The sequence below is a fragment of the Mytilus galloprovincialis genome, chromosome 1 (assembly GCF_965363235.1).
Source record: "Mytilus galloprovincialis chromosome 1, xbMytGall1.hap1.1, whole genome shotgun sequence".
Taxonomy (NCBI): Eukaryota; Metazoa; Mollusca; class Bivalvia; order Mytilida; family Mytilidae; genus Mytilus; species Mytilus galloprovincialis.
Genome location: NC_134838.1, coordinates 9,298,689 through 9,317,082, shown reverse-complemented (window position 1 = coordinate 9,317,082; position 18,394 = coordinate 9,298,689). Strand labels below are relative to the sequence as shown.

The window sequence follows — 18,394 nt, the reverse complement described above, 5'->3', positions numbered from 1 at the left end:
GTCAAGTATTGAATTAAGCAAAAAATAACCCTTTCTTGACCCTTTATAACTACAGACAGTAGATGCATCAAACTGACAGAACTGTGTATTGATCTGTGTTTTTCTTACTTCATCGGTAATGATGTTATTGAGCAAAAGTCAGAAATACCTACAAAGAGAGAATTAAAAAGTGAGTGAAGTATTAAACTAAACATTTATTCAATGAGGAAAAAAAAGGATAAACTGCATCAACATCATACATGTATATTAGTAGTGAGTACTTAGTAGAGACATCCGGACTTGCAACATGTTTTACACTTGACTTATGTATCTGATGTATAATGTAATCATGGTAATGGGTGATTGATCATGATTCAAATTGGATTAACTCCCCATTTATCTATGGAAACAAAAATTAAAAATAACTTTACATTGCAAAAGCATAAATAAAGATTATTTGTGAGGTAGGTCAGTTACTTAAATAAGATATAAGACTAAAGTTATGTTGTAAGTCCGGACATCTCTAGTAATAGAAACTATAATAAAAGCAGGATGTGTATATTAAGAGAGATAAATTGATAGATAGAATTACCAGTACTACAATGAGTAGGAAAAAACATTAATATGAACAAAGGGTCAAAACTGTTTTGTTTTTTTGCTAAAAGAAGATCATAGCATTACTTCATTTTGTCTCTGGTGGATAGTTGTTTTATTTGGCAATTAAACTACACAATATTTTTTTTTTTTAATATTTTAATAACAAAAGGAATCTAAAAGTCTATTTCTCTTGGTTTTTTTTAAGCTGACTTTTCTTAGATAAATATATAGACAATTTTAAAACAGCAATTGAAATTTTTCCTATATAATTAGTGGTAGGGATGAGCCGCTGGAATAGGTCACTTTTTCATGCTCTATGATATATGAAAAGGGTGAGAAATTCAGATTAAATATATATCAATAGGTTGATATTATCACTTGCTTGATTATATCATAAGTATCTGAAACTAATCAGATGTCCGTATTTATTCTTGATGTATATGATAAAAGATATTACAAATCTAGAGTCAAAATATTGGTCATTGGCTACCATCAAAGTCCAAATTAAATTCGCAAAAACTTTAATTGGAGTAAATAAATCAGCTGTCAATTTAGCAGTACTAGCTGAACTTGGTATGTATCCAGTTTTTATAGAAGCTTTAAAACTGTCAATTGGCTTCTGGTTGCATGTGATCAAATCTGATAACAATTGTTTACTAAAAGATGTATATTGTTCCAACCTGCAATTAACCAATGGATTTGCTAAAAAGATTGAACAGTTACTTGCTACATTAAATTTTTCACATGTCTGGAAAAATCATGATACTATTTCAAAAAGGCGTTTATTATATGCAATTCATACCAAACTTAATGATAGATATCTTAATTATTGGAAAGAAAATATATTTTGTGATAATAAATCAGTACATGGTAATAAGCTGAGAACATATAGACAGCTTAAAGAAAATTATAAATTGGAAACCTATTTATTGTTAAATATAGACAGAAAAGTAATAGGGCATTTTGCTAAAATTCGTATTAGTAATAGTGTTCTTAGAATTGAACAAGGGCGTCACACTAAAACCCCTGTAGAAGAAAGAATTTGTCCTTTGTGCCTCTTAGAAGTTGAAGATGAATTTCATTTCACTTTAAAATGTACAAAACTAAATATAATTAGAGACCAACTGTTTTCCAAAATTAGTGAAATAGTTCCCTCTTTTTTAAATATGACTAATGAAGCAAGATTTAAATTTTTATATACGTGTGTTGAGACTGATATAATTAGAATTATTGTTAAATTTATAAGCGACATGTACATTTCTAGAAATGCTTTATTAAGTACTAAATAACTTTGTGGTACCACCTCCTCATATAATGTTTATGAAATTGGTATGATATATATATGTTTGTATGTTTGTGTATAACAAATTTGTATTGTCTTGGTATCAATCCTGTAATTTTGGATTTTAAACCAATAAAAATTACTTACTTACTTACTTACTTACTTACTGATGCGGTTAAACCACAGTCGTAAATGCATCAGTTATTTGTCAAACCAATTAAACTCTGATGTTGTATTTCCACTGATGCCAGTGATATATCTAACTATTTTGACATTTGCACCTAGTTAACATTCAAGGGTTTGTATACATAAAACATGATAACAATTATTTAAAGAAATTCCGTTGTGACAGCGTCCTTTACGAGGGAACGGCAATGAACTTTTTTATCAGTTTTTAATTAATATTTAAAAATGTTAAAATCAATGAAGGTGTTACACTCTGGGGTGATATTACAGTTATCTGACCATAGATGATCTGACCAAACGTCTTTTATATGTATTGTATTTTGGAATTGAAAGATCTTCATAATGAAAGATGTAAAATGGGCAATAAGAAAAAAGTGTTTAAGATGTGACAAATTTATTGGAAAAGAAGGTGATATTATTGCGACTATTTTGCTTCTTAACAAGGACGTGATGATGAGCGGGAAAAATATTGAAATATATCTATAGGTCTGTTTTTTGTTAATTAATATATGACAAGGTATATATTTTTGATTAACAAAATATATGAAAAGGGTGGGGTACTTGATGTCTCAGCTGCTCACCCCTACCAAAAAAAGTTTGAAGTGGCCCCCCTGAGATACTTTTACTTTACATGAGATGTCAGCCTTGAACTAGAAAAAAATACATATCCCGTACATTGTATATGATCTGTTTTATCATACTTATTTTATTAATTATCTTAAGGATGATATCTTATTAATAACAAGATAATGTTATATTACAGGTTAAGTGACAAAGTTGGACAGTTAGCCAAGTTTTTGAACTTTGTGATGTGACATAATGATAGTGTACAGCTGATAAAGTTTTCTGATGAGACCATGCCAAATATTTACTATAGACTTTATTGATATATTCATGATATTCATAAAGCCTTCAGATCCTGTATGGATTATAATTGAAAATATTTAAATCGGGTAAGGAATATCAATATTGTTTTTAAGTTTAATACTTACTATTATATATATATATATGTAATGCAAAGAGTGCATATTTGTCACGCTAAGCACTTATGTATGATTAATTTGATGGATAGCTTTATTTTTTAAGTGTTTATTTTTGTGGAAGGTTATATATCTGGTGGTGTTTTCTATATTTTCATATAAACAATTTTGACACTAACAATTGTATTATTAAAACGTTTTAAAGTGTAATATAAATTCACAGGAGAGATTGATTATTTGATGGATTAATGCATATTTAAAGTGTCAAGTTTGTTCAGGAGTTTACTAGGTAAGACCACAAGCTAAGCATTTGTTCTACAATTAGTTGTAACAGACTGATTACAACCTTGGCACCATCATTATCTTTTTTGCCACATTCATGTTATTCTTAATCTCAGCTGTACAGACTAGACTGATAGATTACAGGGAACCTGATGGGAGGGTGCCCACCTTTAATAACATGATAATGCAATGTATAACATACCATTTCAAATATTGCTAAATCTTTTTCCCATGATTTCTTCTTATAAAAAAAAAAAAAGGTTTACAATCGTAATTTTGAAAAATTTATGCATGCAAAATATTTTGTTCAATATTATTATTCTTTAATCCATTGAATTCTTGTAATTTTATGATGTGAATGAAATGTGCCTTGCCTTTTATCCAGTGAAGGTATGCAGTAGTACAAATTAGGTAGACTAAAACAGATCCATGTGCTATGAGTGAACATGTGTGACTGTCTGCCTATAATTAGATTGTCAATCATATGTAATTACATAACTTTCATAAAGTTGTGCGCCATGCGCCAATCGTACATTTTGACCAGAACTTATTTCTTGTACATGTATTTATTAAACAAATATTGTCATCTTAATTGGTTCCAACTTATATGAATGTTACACTGTGGATACATTATTATCTAGTGGGATACCAATTTTCATGGATTTCGTGGGTAAAAGATTATTTCAATGTTCCACAAAATACAACTTTTCCTTAGGCATGTATGCAGACTTAGGCATTACCCTGAAATCAAATATCAACAAAAATATATATTCCCCACAATCCACATTAATTGCATTGGTACCCACGAAAATAAAAGAATGTTATTTGCGTTTTCTTTTTGTTGTTTAAAAACCTATAGTTTTAAATTTAACAGTTCAATAAAATTTTGTACATCAATATATATTTATAAACAGAGACCTATAATACAAGTATTAATGGATAATACTATGTATTATATGTCTGATAAAGATAAATAATCAATGTACTATAGTCTGTGTTTTGATTAAACATCTGTTTGATATTCAAATAAGAAAATCACATTGTACTTTTTATTTGTTTTCATATAATCATAATGTGTTAGCGCTTTTACATACTCCCACCGAAGGAAAAGATTTAATTCAATTTAAAAAGCTGAAGACTGCAAGTGGATATATTTAAATACATAATTTAAGATTTTAAAACTGATTGACAAAGTTTATATGCATTGAAAATTTCATGAATATTTTACTGCAAAGTGCTATTCAGTGATAGGATTTGTGATTAATTATAATACAAGTGACCCTAAGTCATCAGATGAACTAATAATTGTCAAAAATACAGCAGTCAACATTGTTTTTCTTTTTATTAAGATTATAACACAATGTTGACTGCTGTATTTTTGACATTTTTAACTTATTATGTCTGTTTGTTTTGTTAACACATTGTTCTCAATATAATGGAATTTGATGCGACTGTCATACAAGTGAGAGGTTTAGCAAGCTATAAAACCAGGTTCAATCCACCATTTTCTACATAAGAAAATGCCTGTACCTAGTCCGGAATATGACAGTTGTTATCCATTTGTTTGATGTGTTTGAGGTTTTGATTTTGCCATTTGATTAGGGACTTTCCGTTTTGAATTTTCCTCGGAGTTCAGTATTTTTGTGATTTTACTTTTTTCCAATGCAGACCTATAATTTGGCTTATACATGCACCTTGGAGGATAACCATATCCAGTATAAAAATGAAGGTCACATGTTTGATATTTTTTTAATTTAGTGGGTTTGAAAAAGTTTGTTACTTCATCACTATCAGTTCATGATTTTATAGTATGTTTATTACTGAGTTTTAATCTCAGATAATAAGTGACCTGGGAGTATTAAACAGCATCCCTCAAGAAATAGGTGATTTGACATAAATTTATGCTTTGTTGTTTTTTTCGTTGAGTTTTGTATCTTTAGAACGGATTTCAGATACTTATAATGACCAACTGTTATAGATAAGTTGTAAGGATGAATCCTTGCAATATTATAGCACTTTTTCAAAGGAGATTATTTTTTACTCCACGAAAAAGGTAATATAAAATTTAAGGTCTTTTTGTCAGAAAAATATACTATAAAAGAATTTGTGTTGTCTTGTATCAATTACCCTGTTGGTTTCTTGATGTTGAACCAATTATATGGTATAGTGTAAAATCTTGGACTGGACTCTATGAATTATCTAGTCTTGTTGAAGAGCCAAGTCCAGTCCTGTCAAAATTTTACACTTTGTCTAATTGTATAGTTACTCTAAGATTTGAAATGTTGAAATTTTAAATTTAAGGCTTCAGAAGTTATAAATTGAAGATTTATCCTTAGGGATATCAAGTGTTTATTTTATTATAAGTGGACAGTTTGATATATATTAACAGATAAGCTTCTAAGTAAGAAAGAAATTCATTGATTCACTTTATATAATGTTTAAAATATCATATTTCCTAGTGGATACTTGCAAACCTTTCTTTTTTTTATTAAAAAAAAGAGATGCTTCTGCATATTGTAAAAAAAAAAAAGCATTAGTAAATCCAGAGTTAATAAAAAATCCTTTCAAGTTTTCATTATAGCCATCCATACAATTACCTCTAGTCCCATTTAAAGAACATGGCTTGGTCAAGCAGTCTGGTATATACTGTTACCATCTGTGTCTCATGCATGTCTCCGTGGTATATACTGTTACCATCTGTGTCTCATGCATGTCTCCGTGGTATATACTGTTACCATCTATGTCTCATGCATGTCTCCGTGGTATATACTGTTACCATCTGTGTCTCATTCATGTCTCCGTGGTATATACTGTTACCATCTATGTCTCATGCATGTCTCCGTGGTATATACTGTTACCATCTATGTCTCATGCATGACTCCGTGTATACTGTTACCATCTATGTCTCATGCATGTCTCTGTGGTATATACTGTTACCATCTATGTCTCATGCATGACTCCGTGTATACTGTTACCATCTATGTCTCATGCATGTCTCTGTGGTATATACTGTTACCATCTATGTCTCATGCATGACTCCGTGTATACTGTTACCATCTATGTCTCATGCATGTCTCTGTGGTATATACTGTTACCATCTATGTCTCATGCATGTCTCCGTGTTCTTTGATTTGTTTGTCTATTATTAGTTAAAGGTGATTAAGATGTGACATCACAATAATAGGGCAAAAGGATCCTGGCATGGTGTGTCTATGATTGGATATATGTTTTTTTTATTGATAATGTTTTGATTTTTTATCAAGTTTCATGTTTCAGATAGTTTGAAGTAAAACAATTGTGATGATAACAATGTACTATAGATCATCTAAGTTTATCTTATAAATAATGGTTTATACCATTGACCATCAGTGTTATTCAAATGCTAAATGAATAAAATAATAGGACCCTCTGAATACAAAAGTTTATCATAAAGTTTTGCATAGAATAATAGGACCCTCTGAATACAAAAGTTTATCATAAAGTTTTGAATAGAATAATAGGACCCTCTGAATACAAAAGTTTATCATAAAGTTTTGAATAGAATAATAGGACCTTCTGAATACAAAAGTTTATCATAAAGTTTTGCATAGAATAATAGGACCCTCTGAATACAAAAGTTTATCATAAAGTTTTGAATAGAATAATAGGACCTTCTGAATACAAAAGTTTATCATAAAGTTTTGCATAGAATAATAGGACCCTCTGAATACAAAAGTTTATCATAAAGTTTTGAATAGAATAATAGGACCTTCTGAATACAAAAGTTTATCATAAAGTTTTGAATAGAATAATAGGACCCTCTGAATACAAAAGTTTATCATAAAGTTTTGAATAGAATAATAGGACATTCTGAATACAAAAGTTTATCATAAAGTTTTGCATAGAATAATAGGACCCTCTGAATACAAAAGTTTATCATAAAGTTTTGAATAGAATAATAGGACCTTCTGAATACAAAAGTTTATCATAAAGTTTTGAATAGAATAATAGCACCTTCTGAATACAAAAGTTTATCATAAAGTTTTGCATAGAATAATAAATAATGTGTTACTGTGGATTCAGTATTATTTGTTGTTAACCAATTTTTCTTGGATTCCATGGCTACAGGTGAATCACAAAACTAAATGTTAAATTAAATTAAACGAATAACATATTATCTTTAGGCTTGTATGCAGACTTTGACTCTTACAAGAAATTATATACACTACTGTATCTACTAACATGTAAGTTTTCCTTTATCCACTAAATTGGTACCCACGAAAATAAATGAATTCACAGTATTGATCGTATTATGGTCTTGTGTGAGAAATATCAAATCTGAACCATGATTTTGTCTGGACGGTTTACATTTCATAGTATAAGTCTTTACATTGATATATTACAATACAATGAAAAGGTTAAAAGTTATCACCAACCAATCGTTCAATAAAATCCTATGTACAAATATTTATGAGACTGAGTAACAATGTTAAATAGTATTCCATTCCTTACGTTATATTCTTAATCTTTAATAAGATTTTAAAAGCATATTTATATTAATACTTAATATTACATCTTAAATATATCTTAAAGTATGGCATACATGTCTTCATTATGTAATTCTATTAAATCACATTATTGATGGTCATGTTTCAACTCAATAAATATTTTGTTCTATGAACCTGCAAACCTTGAATTTGAATAAAATTGCTCTTTTTAAAAACTGAATGGTAGTAACTTCACCATTGACTTTGATAAGGTAAGAAATGGTACAGTAAAAATTTTCATGTTTTGACAGATTTCATGGTTCTGTATTTTTAGCTCAACTGGCCCAAAGGGCTTTTCTCATCACTTGGTGTCCGGCGTCATCCGACTTCGTCTGTAAACTTTTACAAAAATCTTCTCCTCAGTAAAACTACTGGGCCAAATTTAACCAAACCTGGCCATAATCATCATTGGGGTATCTAGTTCACCAGTTCAAAAATTGTGTTTGATGACCCGGCCAGCCAACCAATATGGCTGCCATGGCTAAAAATAGAACATAGGGGTAAAATGTAGATTTTGGCTTATAACTCTGAAACCAAAGCATTTAGAGCAAATCTGACCTGGGGTAAATTGTTTATCAAGTCAACATCTATCTGCCCTAAAATTGTCAGATAAATAGGACAATTGGTTGTTGGGTTGCCGCCCCTGAATTAGTGATTTTAAGAAAATTTTGCCGTTTTTGGTTATTGTCTTGAATATTATTATAGATAGAGATAAACTGTGAGCAGCAATAATGTTCAGCAAAGTAAGATCTACAAATAAGTCAACATGAGAAAAATGGTCAATCGACCCCTTAAGGAGTTATTGCCCTTTATAGTCAATTTTAACAATTGTCATAAATTTGGTAAATTTTGGTAAATTTTTACAAAATGTTTTTCTCTCTTACTACTGGGCAAAGTGCATTATAGAGTGTTCAGTAAAGTAATATCTACAAACACATCACCATCACCAAAACATAATTTTGTCATGAATCCATCTGTGTAATTTTTAAGGAAATTTATTGTTTTTTGTTATAATTATTATCTTGAATATTATTATAGAGATAAACTGTAAAAAGCAATAATGTTCAGCAAATTAAGATCTACAAATAAGTCAACATGACCAAAATAGTCAATTGACCCCTTAAGGAGTTATTGCCCTTTATAGTTAATTTTTAACATTTTTTATAAATTTTTGTAAATTTTTAGAAAATATTTTCCACTGTAATTACTGGGCCAAGTTCATTATAGATAGAGATAATTTTAGCAACAAGAATGTTCAGTAAAGTAAGATCTACAAACACATCACCATCACCAAAACACAATTATTTCATGAATTTATCTGTGTCCATTGTTTAATATGCACATAGACCAAGGTGAGCGACACAGGCTCTTGAGAGCCTCTAGTTATTAAATTTATCTATACCATAGTCATTCTGAAAATAATGGTGAATACGTATTATTTCCAAAATTTACAAAGCAAAGGCAAAATTTAAGTGAAATTTAAAGAACTGAATTCCAATCTGTTACTGATTGTGAAATAATTATTGCTGGACATGGTGGAAGACATTAAAATAACCTTTCAAAATCTCCATGGGACTAGAGAGATGTACAAGAGGACATAATGCTCCTCTTATAGTGTCAGTGTACTACTTCATTGTTTGAATGAGTATGTTTGTGCTTCAATACCCTTATAACTCATTTAATTTGTATGCCTGTGTTGTTCAGTTTACATAAGAAAAATTTCAAAATCAGATCAACACCTCATGAAGGAGATCCCCTATGAATTGTGAAAGTTGGCAGGGATACATTTTACTGCACATTTTGACATCAGGAATTTGGGATGTATTAAAGCCTACCTGACTATTAAGAATTACTTAAACATGGAATATAATAAACTACGGTTATCTAAAGGTGTTTGACATGGTACTTGATAGAACTTGTTAATTGATTTAATATACTATTTAATATATATATATAGACATAACAATGAGATATATAAATATCTATTTTGTAGGTTAAAGATAGCCGACATATATTATAGCTGGATAGTACTGAGTTCTATAAAAGTAAGTACATGTATGACTGTGCTTTTTAATTTTTAATCAAAACTTCTGTTATCCTGTTATCAGCCAACTATTTTACAAAGAACAGGTATACAGAAAAATGTTAGCTATATTTGTATGTGTATAAATATAGTCTGTTGACCTGCTTCAATACAAAGCAAACAGTTAGGGAAAAAATATTTTTATATCAATGTTCATTTTGTGGTACTCTGATATCAATTTTTAAGCCTTGTTGCTTTATAATATACCTTCAACAGGTCAAAATGTAGGGTATTAGTTCTATTGCCCCAAGTTTGAGGGCAAAGCTTTTGAAAAGTCCATTAGGATGACTAATTGTTCATCAAGGAGGTTACTGACCCTACCACACATTCCCCTTTTTTTAAGGGAAGTCCAAATTTTGCCTCCCTTCCTCTTTTTCCACATTATCAGAATAAATTGATCAGAATAGTCATGAAATATCTAAAATGGGGTAGATAGATTATATATTCCTACTTGGAAGACAAGTTAAAAAAAATTTGGTAAATTAGTATATTTTCGATGATATTTTTATTTTTAATATGTTTAGCCCTTTCCAGTTAAAACACAACTTTCTGACATTGATGATGTAGTTTTTAGCTCACCTGGCCCAAAGGGCCAAGTGAGCTTTTCTCAGCACTTGGCGTCCGGCGTCCGTCGTCCGTCGTCTGTCGTCCGTCGTCCGTCGTCGTCCGGCGTCGTTAACTTTTACAAAAATCTTCTCCTCTGAAACTACTGGGCCAAATTTAACCAAACTTGGCCACAATCATCATTGGGGTATCTAGTTTAAAAAATGTGTCTGGTGACCCGGTCAACCAACCAAGATGGCCGCCATGGCTAAAAATAGAACATAGGGGTAAAATGCAGTTTTTGGCTTATAACTCAAAAACCAAAGCATTTAGAGCAAATCTGACATGGGGTAAAATTGTTCATCAGGTCAAGATCTATCTGCCCTGAAATTTTCAGATGAATCGGACAACCCGTTGTTGGGTTGCTGCCCCTGAATTGGTAATTTTAAGGAAATTTTACTGTTTTTAGTTATTATCTTGAATATTATTATAGATAGAGATAAACTGTAAACAGCAATAATGTTCAGCAAAGTAAGATTTACAAATAATTCAACCTGACCCAAATGGTCAGTTGACCCCTTTAGGAGTTATTGCCCTTTATAGTCAATTTTTAACCATTTTTCGTAAATCTTAGTTATCTTTTAGAAAAATCTTCTCCTCTGAAACTACTGGGCCAAATTAAACCAAACTTGGCCACAATCATCATTGGGGTATCTAGTTTAAAAAATGTGTCCGGTGACCCAGCCAACCAACCAAGATGGCCGCCATGGCTAAAAATAGAACATAGGGGTAAAATGCAGTTTTTGGCTTATAACTCAAAAACCAAAGCATTTAGAGCAAATCTGCTTGGGGTAAAATTGTTCATCAGGTCAAGATCTATCTGCCCTGAAATTTTCAGATGAATCGGACAACCCGTTGTTGGGTTGCTGCCCCTGAAATGGTAATTTTAAGAAAATTTTGCTGTTTTTGGTTATTATCTTGAATATTATTATAGATAGAGATAAACTGTAAACAGCAATAATGTTCAGCAAAGTAAGATCTACAAATAAGTCAACATGACCAAAATGGTCAGTTGACCACTTTAGGAGTTATTGCCCTTTATAGTCAATTTTTAACCATTTTTCATAAATCTTAGTAATCTTTTAGAAAAATCTTCTCCTCTGAAACAACAGGGCCAAATTTAACCAAACTTAGCCATAATCATCATTGGGGTATCTAGTTAACAAAATGTGTCCAGTGACTCGGCCAACAAACCAAGATGGCCACCATGGCTAAAAATAGAACATGGGGGTAAAATGCAGTTTTTGGCTTATAACTCAAAAACCAAAGCATTAAGAGCAAATCTGACAGGAAGTAAAATTGTTGATCAGGTCACGATCTATCTGTCCATGAATTTTCAGATGAATTTGATAATCGGTTGTTAGGTTGCTGCCCCTGAATTGGTTATTTTGAGGAAATTTTGCTGTTTTTTTGTTATTATCTTGAATATTATTATAGATAGAGATAAACTGTAAACAGCAATAATGTACAGCAAAGTAAGAACTAAAAATAAGTCAGTATGACCAAAATAGTCAATTGACCCCCTAAGGAGTTATTGCCCTTCATAGTCAATTTTTAACAATTTAAGATTTTCAAGTACTGTTATAGATAGAGATAATTGTAAGCAGCAAGAATGTTTAGTGAAGTAAGATCTACAAACACATCACCATCACCAAAACACAATTTTGTCATGAATCCATCTTTGTCCATTGTTTAATATTCACATAAACCAAGGTGAGCGACACAGGCTCTTTAGAGCCTCTAGTTTATGTAAACTTGTAATCCCTCTAGTAGTTGTAGTAGAACACGTACTAATATTTTAAAGTTTTGTAAGGAAATATTTTTTTTATATGTGAAACTGCCAAGATTGTTAAATGCATTTTTCTGTACATCATCAGATATACATACAGCTTTATTTAATCATTTGACATATAAAATAAAACATATGTATATATGACCTCATATAAGGTAATTATAATGTGGCAGAATAAAGATACATTTGTGTAAAGATATACTGGTACATTCAAAATAGATACATGTTCTATATTTGGTCACATACCAGTTTTGACATTTGTTTGTTTTAGCATGACAACTAAAACCAAACTTTACAATCCTAGGAAAGCCCTCAAATTATCTAACAACTTTAAGACTTGAATTGATAACCTATTTCAGCAGATTATATACAAGTAAATAGTTGGCTTTGGATGGTGATTCTTATCAGAACACTTAAACAAGGTTAGAAATATTCATTTTAACACATTAAGCTATTTCAAGGTTTTTTATTTTCTTTTTTTAATACATGTAGTTTTCGGATCACAGTGATTTGCATTTAACTAGGATGTTTGTACCTGTGCACATTCAGTTGCATAAAATTTTAAGACAGTTGCATTGCACAGTTTATGATATTGTATTAGCAACTACTTTTATTTATATAATGAATTACTTCCCCTTGCATCAATTTTGAAGAAAAGGATACTTTCCTAATCAGTGAGCAGCGTTGTTACAGTAACATAATTTTTTTTAAAGTTCACATTTTGAACATTTCATATTTCATCATGACCTACATTTGTCCATATCTTTTGTCTCTTTCTCTTTATACAATAGACATAAAAAAAAAGTGCATTTTAAACGATTTGAAAAAACAGAAACCAAATCCAGGTAAGGAAGCCTTGCATCTGTTAGTGTTAGAGATTATGTTTCTATTAGTCATCTTGAAATTTGTTAAGTATCAATAGTAAAGTTCCGGTAATATCATGTTTGTAAAATAGTACTGAAAACTTCAAATTTATTTCCAAATATTATACTTGAAACCTCATACTTTAGGAAATGAAATCTGAAAATATCTATAAAAAATAAACAACAATTATCTCAAAAAAGGGTATTTAAGGGCATCTTTGGAACATATTTGCATGCAGAAGATAACTTGATATCTTACATATATTGTATCTGTAAATCACTGAAAATTTCTCAATACAAAAGTAAAGAGAAATGGTATGATTGCGTTTAAGACAATTAGATAACATAATCATTTATAAGACAATTAGATAACATAATCATTTATAAGACAATTAGATAACATTATCATTTATAAGACAATTAGTTAACATTATCATTTTTAAGCAACTTTAGGTCACTGTATGGTTTCCAACAAAACCTGTAGTGCCTACAAAGTTATAAAAGTCCCTGGCATGACAAGATGTAAAATAAACATATCGGTCACAAAGTTATATCATGCCAGTATAAAAGTAGGGCTTATAACCTGGGCACATCCTGGCTATTAATACCCCTTTGAAACTCATAGCGCACCAGGAGTTGCTTCCACCCAGTGGAAGTAAAACAAAATTCATTATAATTTATTTATGCTCAATATGCCTATATATAAATCTTCTTTCTCACAACAGATTCACCAAAACCATATACAAATGTATGAGGAATCTGAAAATATCAAAGGTGTGAAGGGCAAACAAGCTTGATTCTGAATAATCATCAATAAAAGTCTCAGTTGACTTCAGGAAATTGACAAAATTGTAAGTTATCTTTGAGGGGTGTGAAATACATAAATGAAATGCATTGACACATTAGATTGATGAACATGCATTTGAGTTTGAAATAGTTTTAGAGATATGTTGACAATTCTCAGAGACTGCAGTTAATGTCCTATAGCCTTGAGATGATGAATTTCAAATGATGTAATTTTAAAACACCTTTGGCACATTGAAATAAAACTTGTTTGAAGTTTGATATAAACATCCTAATGTTTGGCCTTGTAAATGATTAATAATGAGCTACAGGTGTGTGGTCGGGCGGTGTGGTCTGCAAGACAAATTAGTGCATGTAATTGACAAACTAATTAAAGCAGTCCGAACATAATATATTTTATATAATTACTTTATTTAATTTGGGACCTGTATGTTAATTATTTTGAGAAAAGCATGTGAGTCTTCTAAGGAAGTCTTAAATCACCTGTAGTCTCTAATATGGCAATAGAGTTGAGGTTTCAGACTGGTTCGAAGTATTGAGGTTTTAAACCTGGTTGGAATTTGTACTAGTCAGTTCTCATAAATACACAGAATTTAATTCAATGTATGATGAGTTTTATCAGGCAATGATATTTTAATGGATGATCATGTTTGCATGGAAAACTATCTAAGAGAAAACAAAATCAGTCCATATTCAATTAGTTGAGATCATTGCAATTTTCCGTGGAAAACATCGATTAAACTTAGAATTTAATGAGATAACCCTTGATTTCATTAATTACCAGATCAATAAATTACTATAACAACCAATTTCTTTTTCAATTAATAAAATAAAGTTTAATCGATTCAGTATAAGTTCTAAAGTTCTATCGTCAATTTATTGCATGCACTGTATATGCAATGAGTTTAGTTTTCAAATGAGTTTGTTTAGTCTTTCTGCTTAATACTCATCACAATAATGATGTTTGTCTCTGATATTGAATTGCGTTTTGTCATAGGGGAAAAAAGCCTGATCATGAACAATGTATATATGGAAAGACAAATCTATCAATAATATTTTTTTCTCTTTTGATATGAAATCTAAACTTTTTCATTTTACTAGTAATCATTTGTAAAAATGTTCATATTCAATTTTCTTATTATCATGTAAAATTTAAAAAAGATATGACATAAAATATGCTTTTCAAATAAATTGGTTTTTTTTCTGAAATAAGAAAAAATAAAATTTAAGGAATTTTTAGAATTATCTCCCCTTTATAATTTTAATTGACTTCTTCTCTAGAGTCACTTAGTTTTCATAATAAAGAATATTGGAATTTAGATTAAAAGATTAAAAGATAACTGTAAACTTGAACGACCTTTAACCAATTTACTGTTTGATGAATTGACCATGCAAATAAAAAAATCAATACTGGTCAGGCAATATTTGCACACTCTGTCTGGAGGCTAAAAATTTAACAATGAAAGATTAATTATTTTTTTATTCCTTTAAGTGTTTTTTTTATCAATGAATGTCAAGATAAAAAAAGTAAATAAAAGTGACAACAATTTATTTATGTTTGATGTACCACATGTGTAATATTAACCTGTGTTCACTTCTATTAGTCATCCAGTAGGAAACTACCTAACTCTATTTTAGTATTGGCACGCTTAATACACATGTTTTTTTTCCATTGAAAAGAAGGAAATATTATAGTGAATATGGTGAAAATAACATTTGATTTACCACAAGAGGAAGCTAGGTAAGGAAACACATTTATTGACCTTCAGTTTCTCTGAACAACATGTGTATTTTTAAAAATAATTATTTGTTTAAAATTTTATAAGACGTCACATGCTTTATATCAATATTCTATTGTTCATTGAGTAAGGTGCGTTGTGTTTTGAATGACTTCTATTGATCCATGAATGATATACACATTTTTTTAAATCTGCTACAATCAGCTGTTTTTCTACTTAAAATAGAAAGGATACTACGAGTAAGCTATTATCAATATATATAGGATACCTGTAGGAGTTGCACCTGGCTCCGCTGCAATCATTTAGTACATATATTCAAAGGTCATGTAATTACTGATCATTATCACCATGGTTCCTAAGACTATTCTGTGAGAAATAACGGAAATTATAAGACATCGTAAGTGGCCTGACATAATTATTGTACCTTTATCCTATAATAGTCATTGATATCTATATGTAATTACCATGCTAGGATAAACAAATATACAGCATATTGTGTACTTTCTCATGTATTTTTAATAATAACCTTCAGAATCTGAATAATAAATAAACTTTATTATGTATATTGAATTCAGAAGGATAGCCATAATATTGTCTGCTCTTTATTAGACTTTTTTTAATCTCTGTATTTCTTTTCTTAAAGATATTGAATGAAGCCAATTTTAACACAATATTTTGAAATATGACTATGTTTTAATATCCCACGGTTCATGTCACGGTAGAGTAGAGCACTTTTAAAGACGGCTTCATTTCTATATCCGCCTGGCTAAAGTCTCTATCCTGTAATTCAATGGTTGTCATTTGGTTCTATCTGCCATATTGTTTTTCAATTATTATTTTTAGCACAAATCAGGTCATTTTTTAAGGTCTTTCCTCTACGCGAGGAAAGACCTTATTGTTTTTAAGGTCTTTCCTCTCCGCGAGGAAAGACCTTATTGTTTTTCTCCTGTTTTTTTAAGGTCTTTCCTCTACGCGAGGAAAGACCTTATTGTTTTTCGCATGTTTTTTTTTTTTTTTTCATCCAGCATTTGTTTGACATGGCCTCCCCTCGTTTCTATATGAGTTATCAAGACCAAATATGGACCATCGACAGATCTCATCATGAGGTATTACTAGAAGAGGCTATGTAGGATTTTATCATCCCCTTTAGAAGTTATCTCCCTTTTATTGTTTTTTTTTTTTTTTTTTTTTTTTTCCATCCAGCATTTGTTTGACATGGCCTCCCCTTGTTTCTATTGGAGTTATCAAGACCAAATATGGACCATCGGTTGACCTCAACATGAAGTATTACCAGATGAGGCTGTGTAGGATTTCATCATCCCCTTTAGAAGTTATCTCCCTTTTATTGGTTTTTTTCGTCATGGCCCCCCCCCCCTCGTTGTTTTTGAAGATATCATGACCTTATTTGAACAATAGTTAGATCTCATCATGATGTGTTACCATATGAGGCTGCTAAGGATTTCATCATTCCTTATTAGAGTTATGTCCCCTTGAAGCAATTTCTTTCTTTTACATTTTTCTCAAAAAGTATTTAAGATAGAATCGATTTGAAAACGGCAACATGTACAAGACCAGATGGCAATGTTAATAAACATATACAATCATTTTGTTGTTAACCCTTATAAGGAGTTATTTCCCTTGAAAAAATATACACAATTTTTGAAAAATTGGATCTCGAGAACCGGAAGTCGTAAAGACTTGGGACCTACACCAATAATCTTAAATTCATGTGACCTTTAATTGGCACTCAAGGTCAAAGGTCACCAAGTGCAAAAAAAAATTACGCTGCAATTTCAAGCTTGCATATTAAGAAAACGATAAGAGTTTGCTGCATACTTACAGTGTATAAAATGTTCCTCTCGACGAGCTCTACATTTTATACACTGAGCTCAAAAGTGTCCGACTGTCTGTTCAAAAGTTACGACGGGATGATTCTTAAAAGTATAGTATTGTGTGTATATCTTTTTAAAGGTAACAGATATCAACCTACTATAAACTGCAAAGATGATCAGTAATTCAAGACCTTCAATTTGAGGTCAATGTCAGGTCATGATGAAATTTCACCTTGACCTTCACATTATACTATGACCTTGACCTTGTGATATTTGAAAGGTCAACTGGTCCTGAGTTGAATGGTGATAGTCCCATGTCTCTACGACTTTCGGTTCTCGAGTTTGGTATTGCATCATATATTTGAAGATTAATTGTGACCTTGGTGAACTTTGAAATTGTCCAAATTCTTTTTTTATAATGTTGTCCTTTCACTGTAGATCATTTATCATTTAACAGATTTGAGATATCTATTGTCGTTTTAGAGATAATGCAGTTTGAAATTTTGCGAGCGGCGGCATGTATTTCTGAATCAACAACAGCTAACCACTTAAAATGTTGAAGAAATTGAACAAGTTAACATAGTTATATGTTTGACCAAATACCAAAAACATTCCATTGAAAAAAACACCAAAAAATCATTTTGAAATTTTCATGTTTTGCATTGACTTTGTAAGTTTCATAACTTCTATTTATATTGTTGATATTGCATCATTTTTGGCTCTTTGTCAAATGGGGTCATCTGATATACCAAATTGAAGGTCTCAATAAACTGTACTTAAAAATGAAAATTTTAAACCTCTTTTTCATCCCAGGTGGAAGGGTGGGGTCATTTAGTGCAAAAATTC

At 30.5% G+C, this 18,394-nt stretch overlaps 1 protein-coding gene across 11 annotated transcripts in view; it reads left to right on the top strand.

The window, feature by feature from the left end:
• Positions 1–338: 338 nt before the first annotated feature.
• Positions 339–18,394, top strand: part of LOC143064830 (solute carrier family 4 member 11-like) — an 83,201-nt gene continuing 65,145 nt past the window's right edge. For 4 of the 11 annotated variants that reach the window (XM_076237981.1, XM_076237974.1, XM_076237988.1 and 1 more), the window contains exon 1: positions 15,562–15,718. In XM_076237981.1, coding sequence (XP_076094096.1) covers positions 15,678–15,718 — 41 coding nt within the window. In that variant the 5' untranslated portion in view covers positions 15,562–15,677. Of the gene's footprint in view, positions 444–2,807; positions 2,998–3,174; positions 3,314–9,825; positions 9,878–12,713; positions 12,733–13,898; positions 14,025–15,561; positions 15,719–15,995; positions 16,114–18,394 lie in introns of those variants that run through there. The other 7 variants (XM_076238006.1, XM_076237997.1, XM_076238025.1 and 4 more) reach the window with 7 other exon arrangements.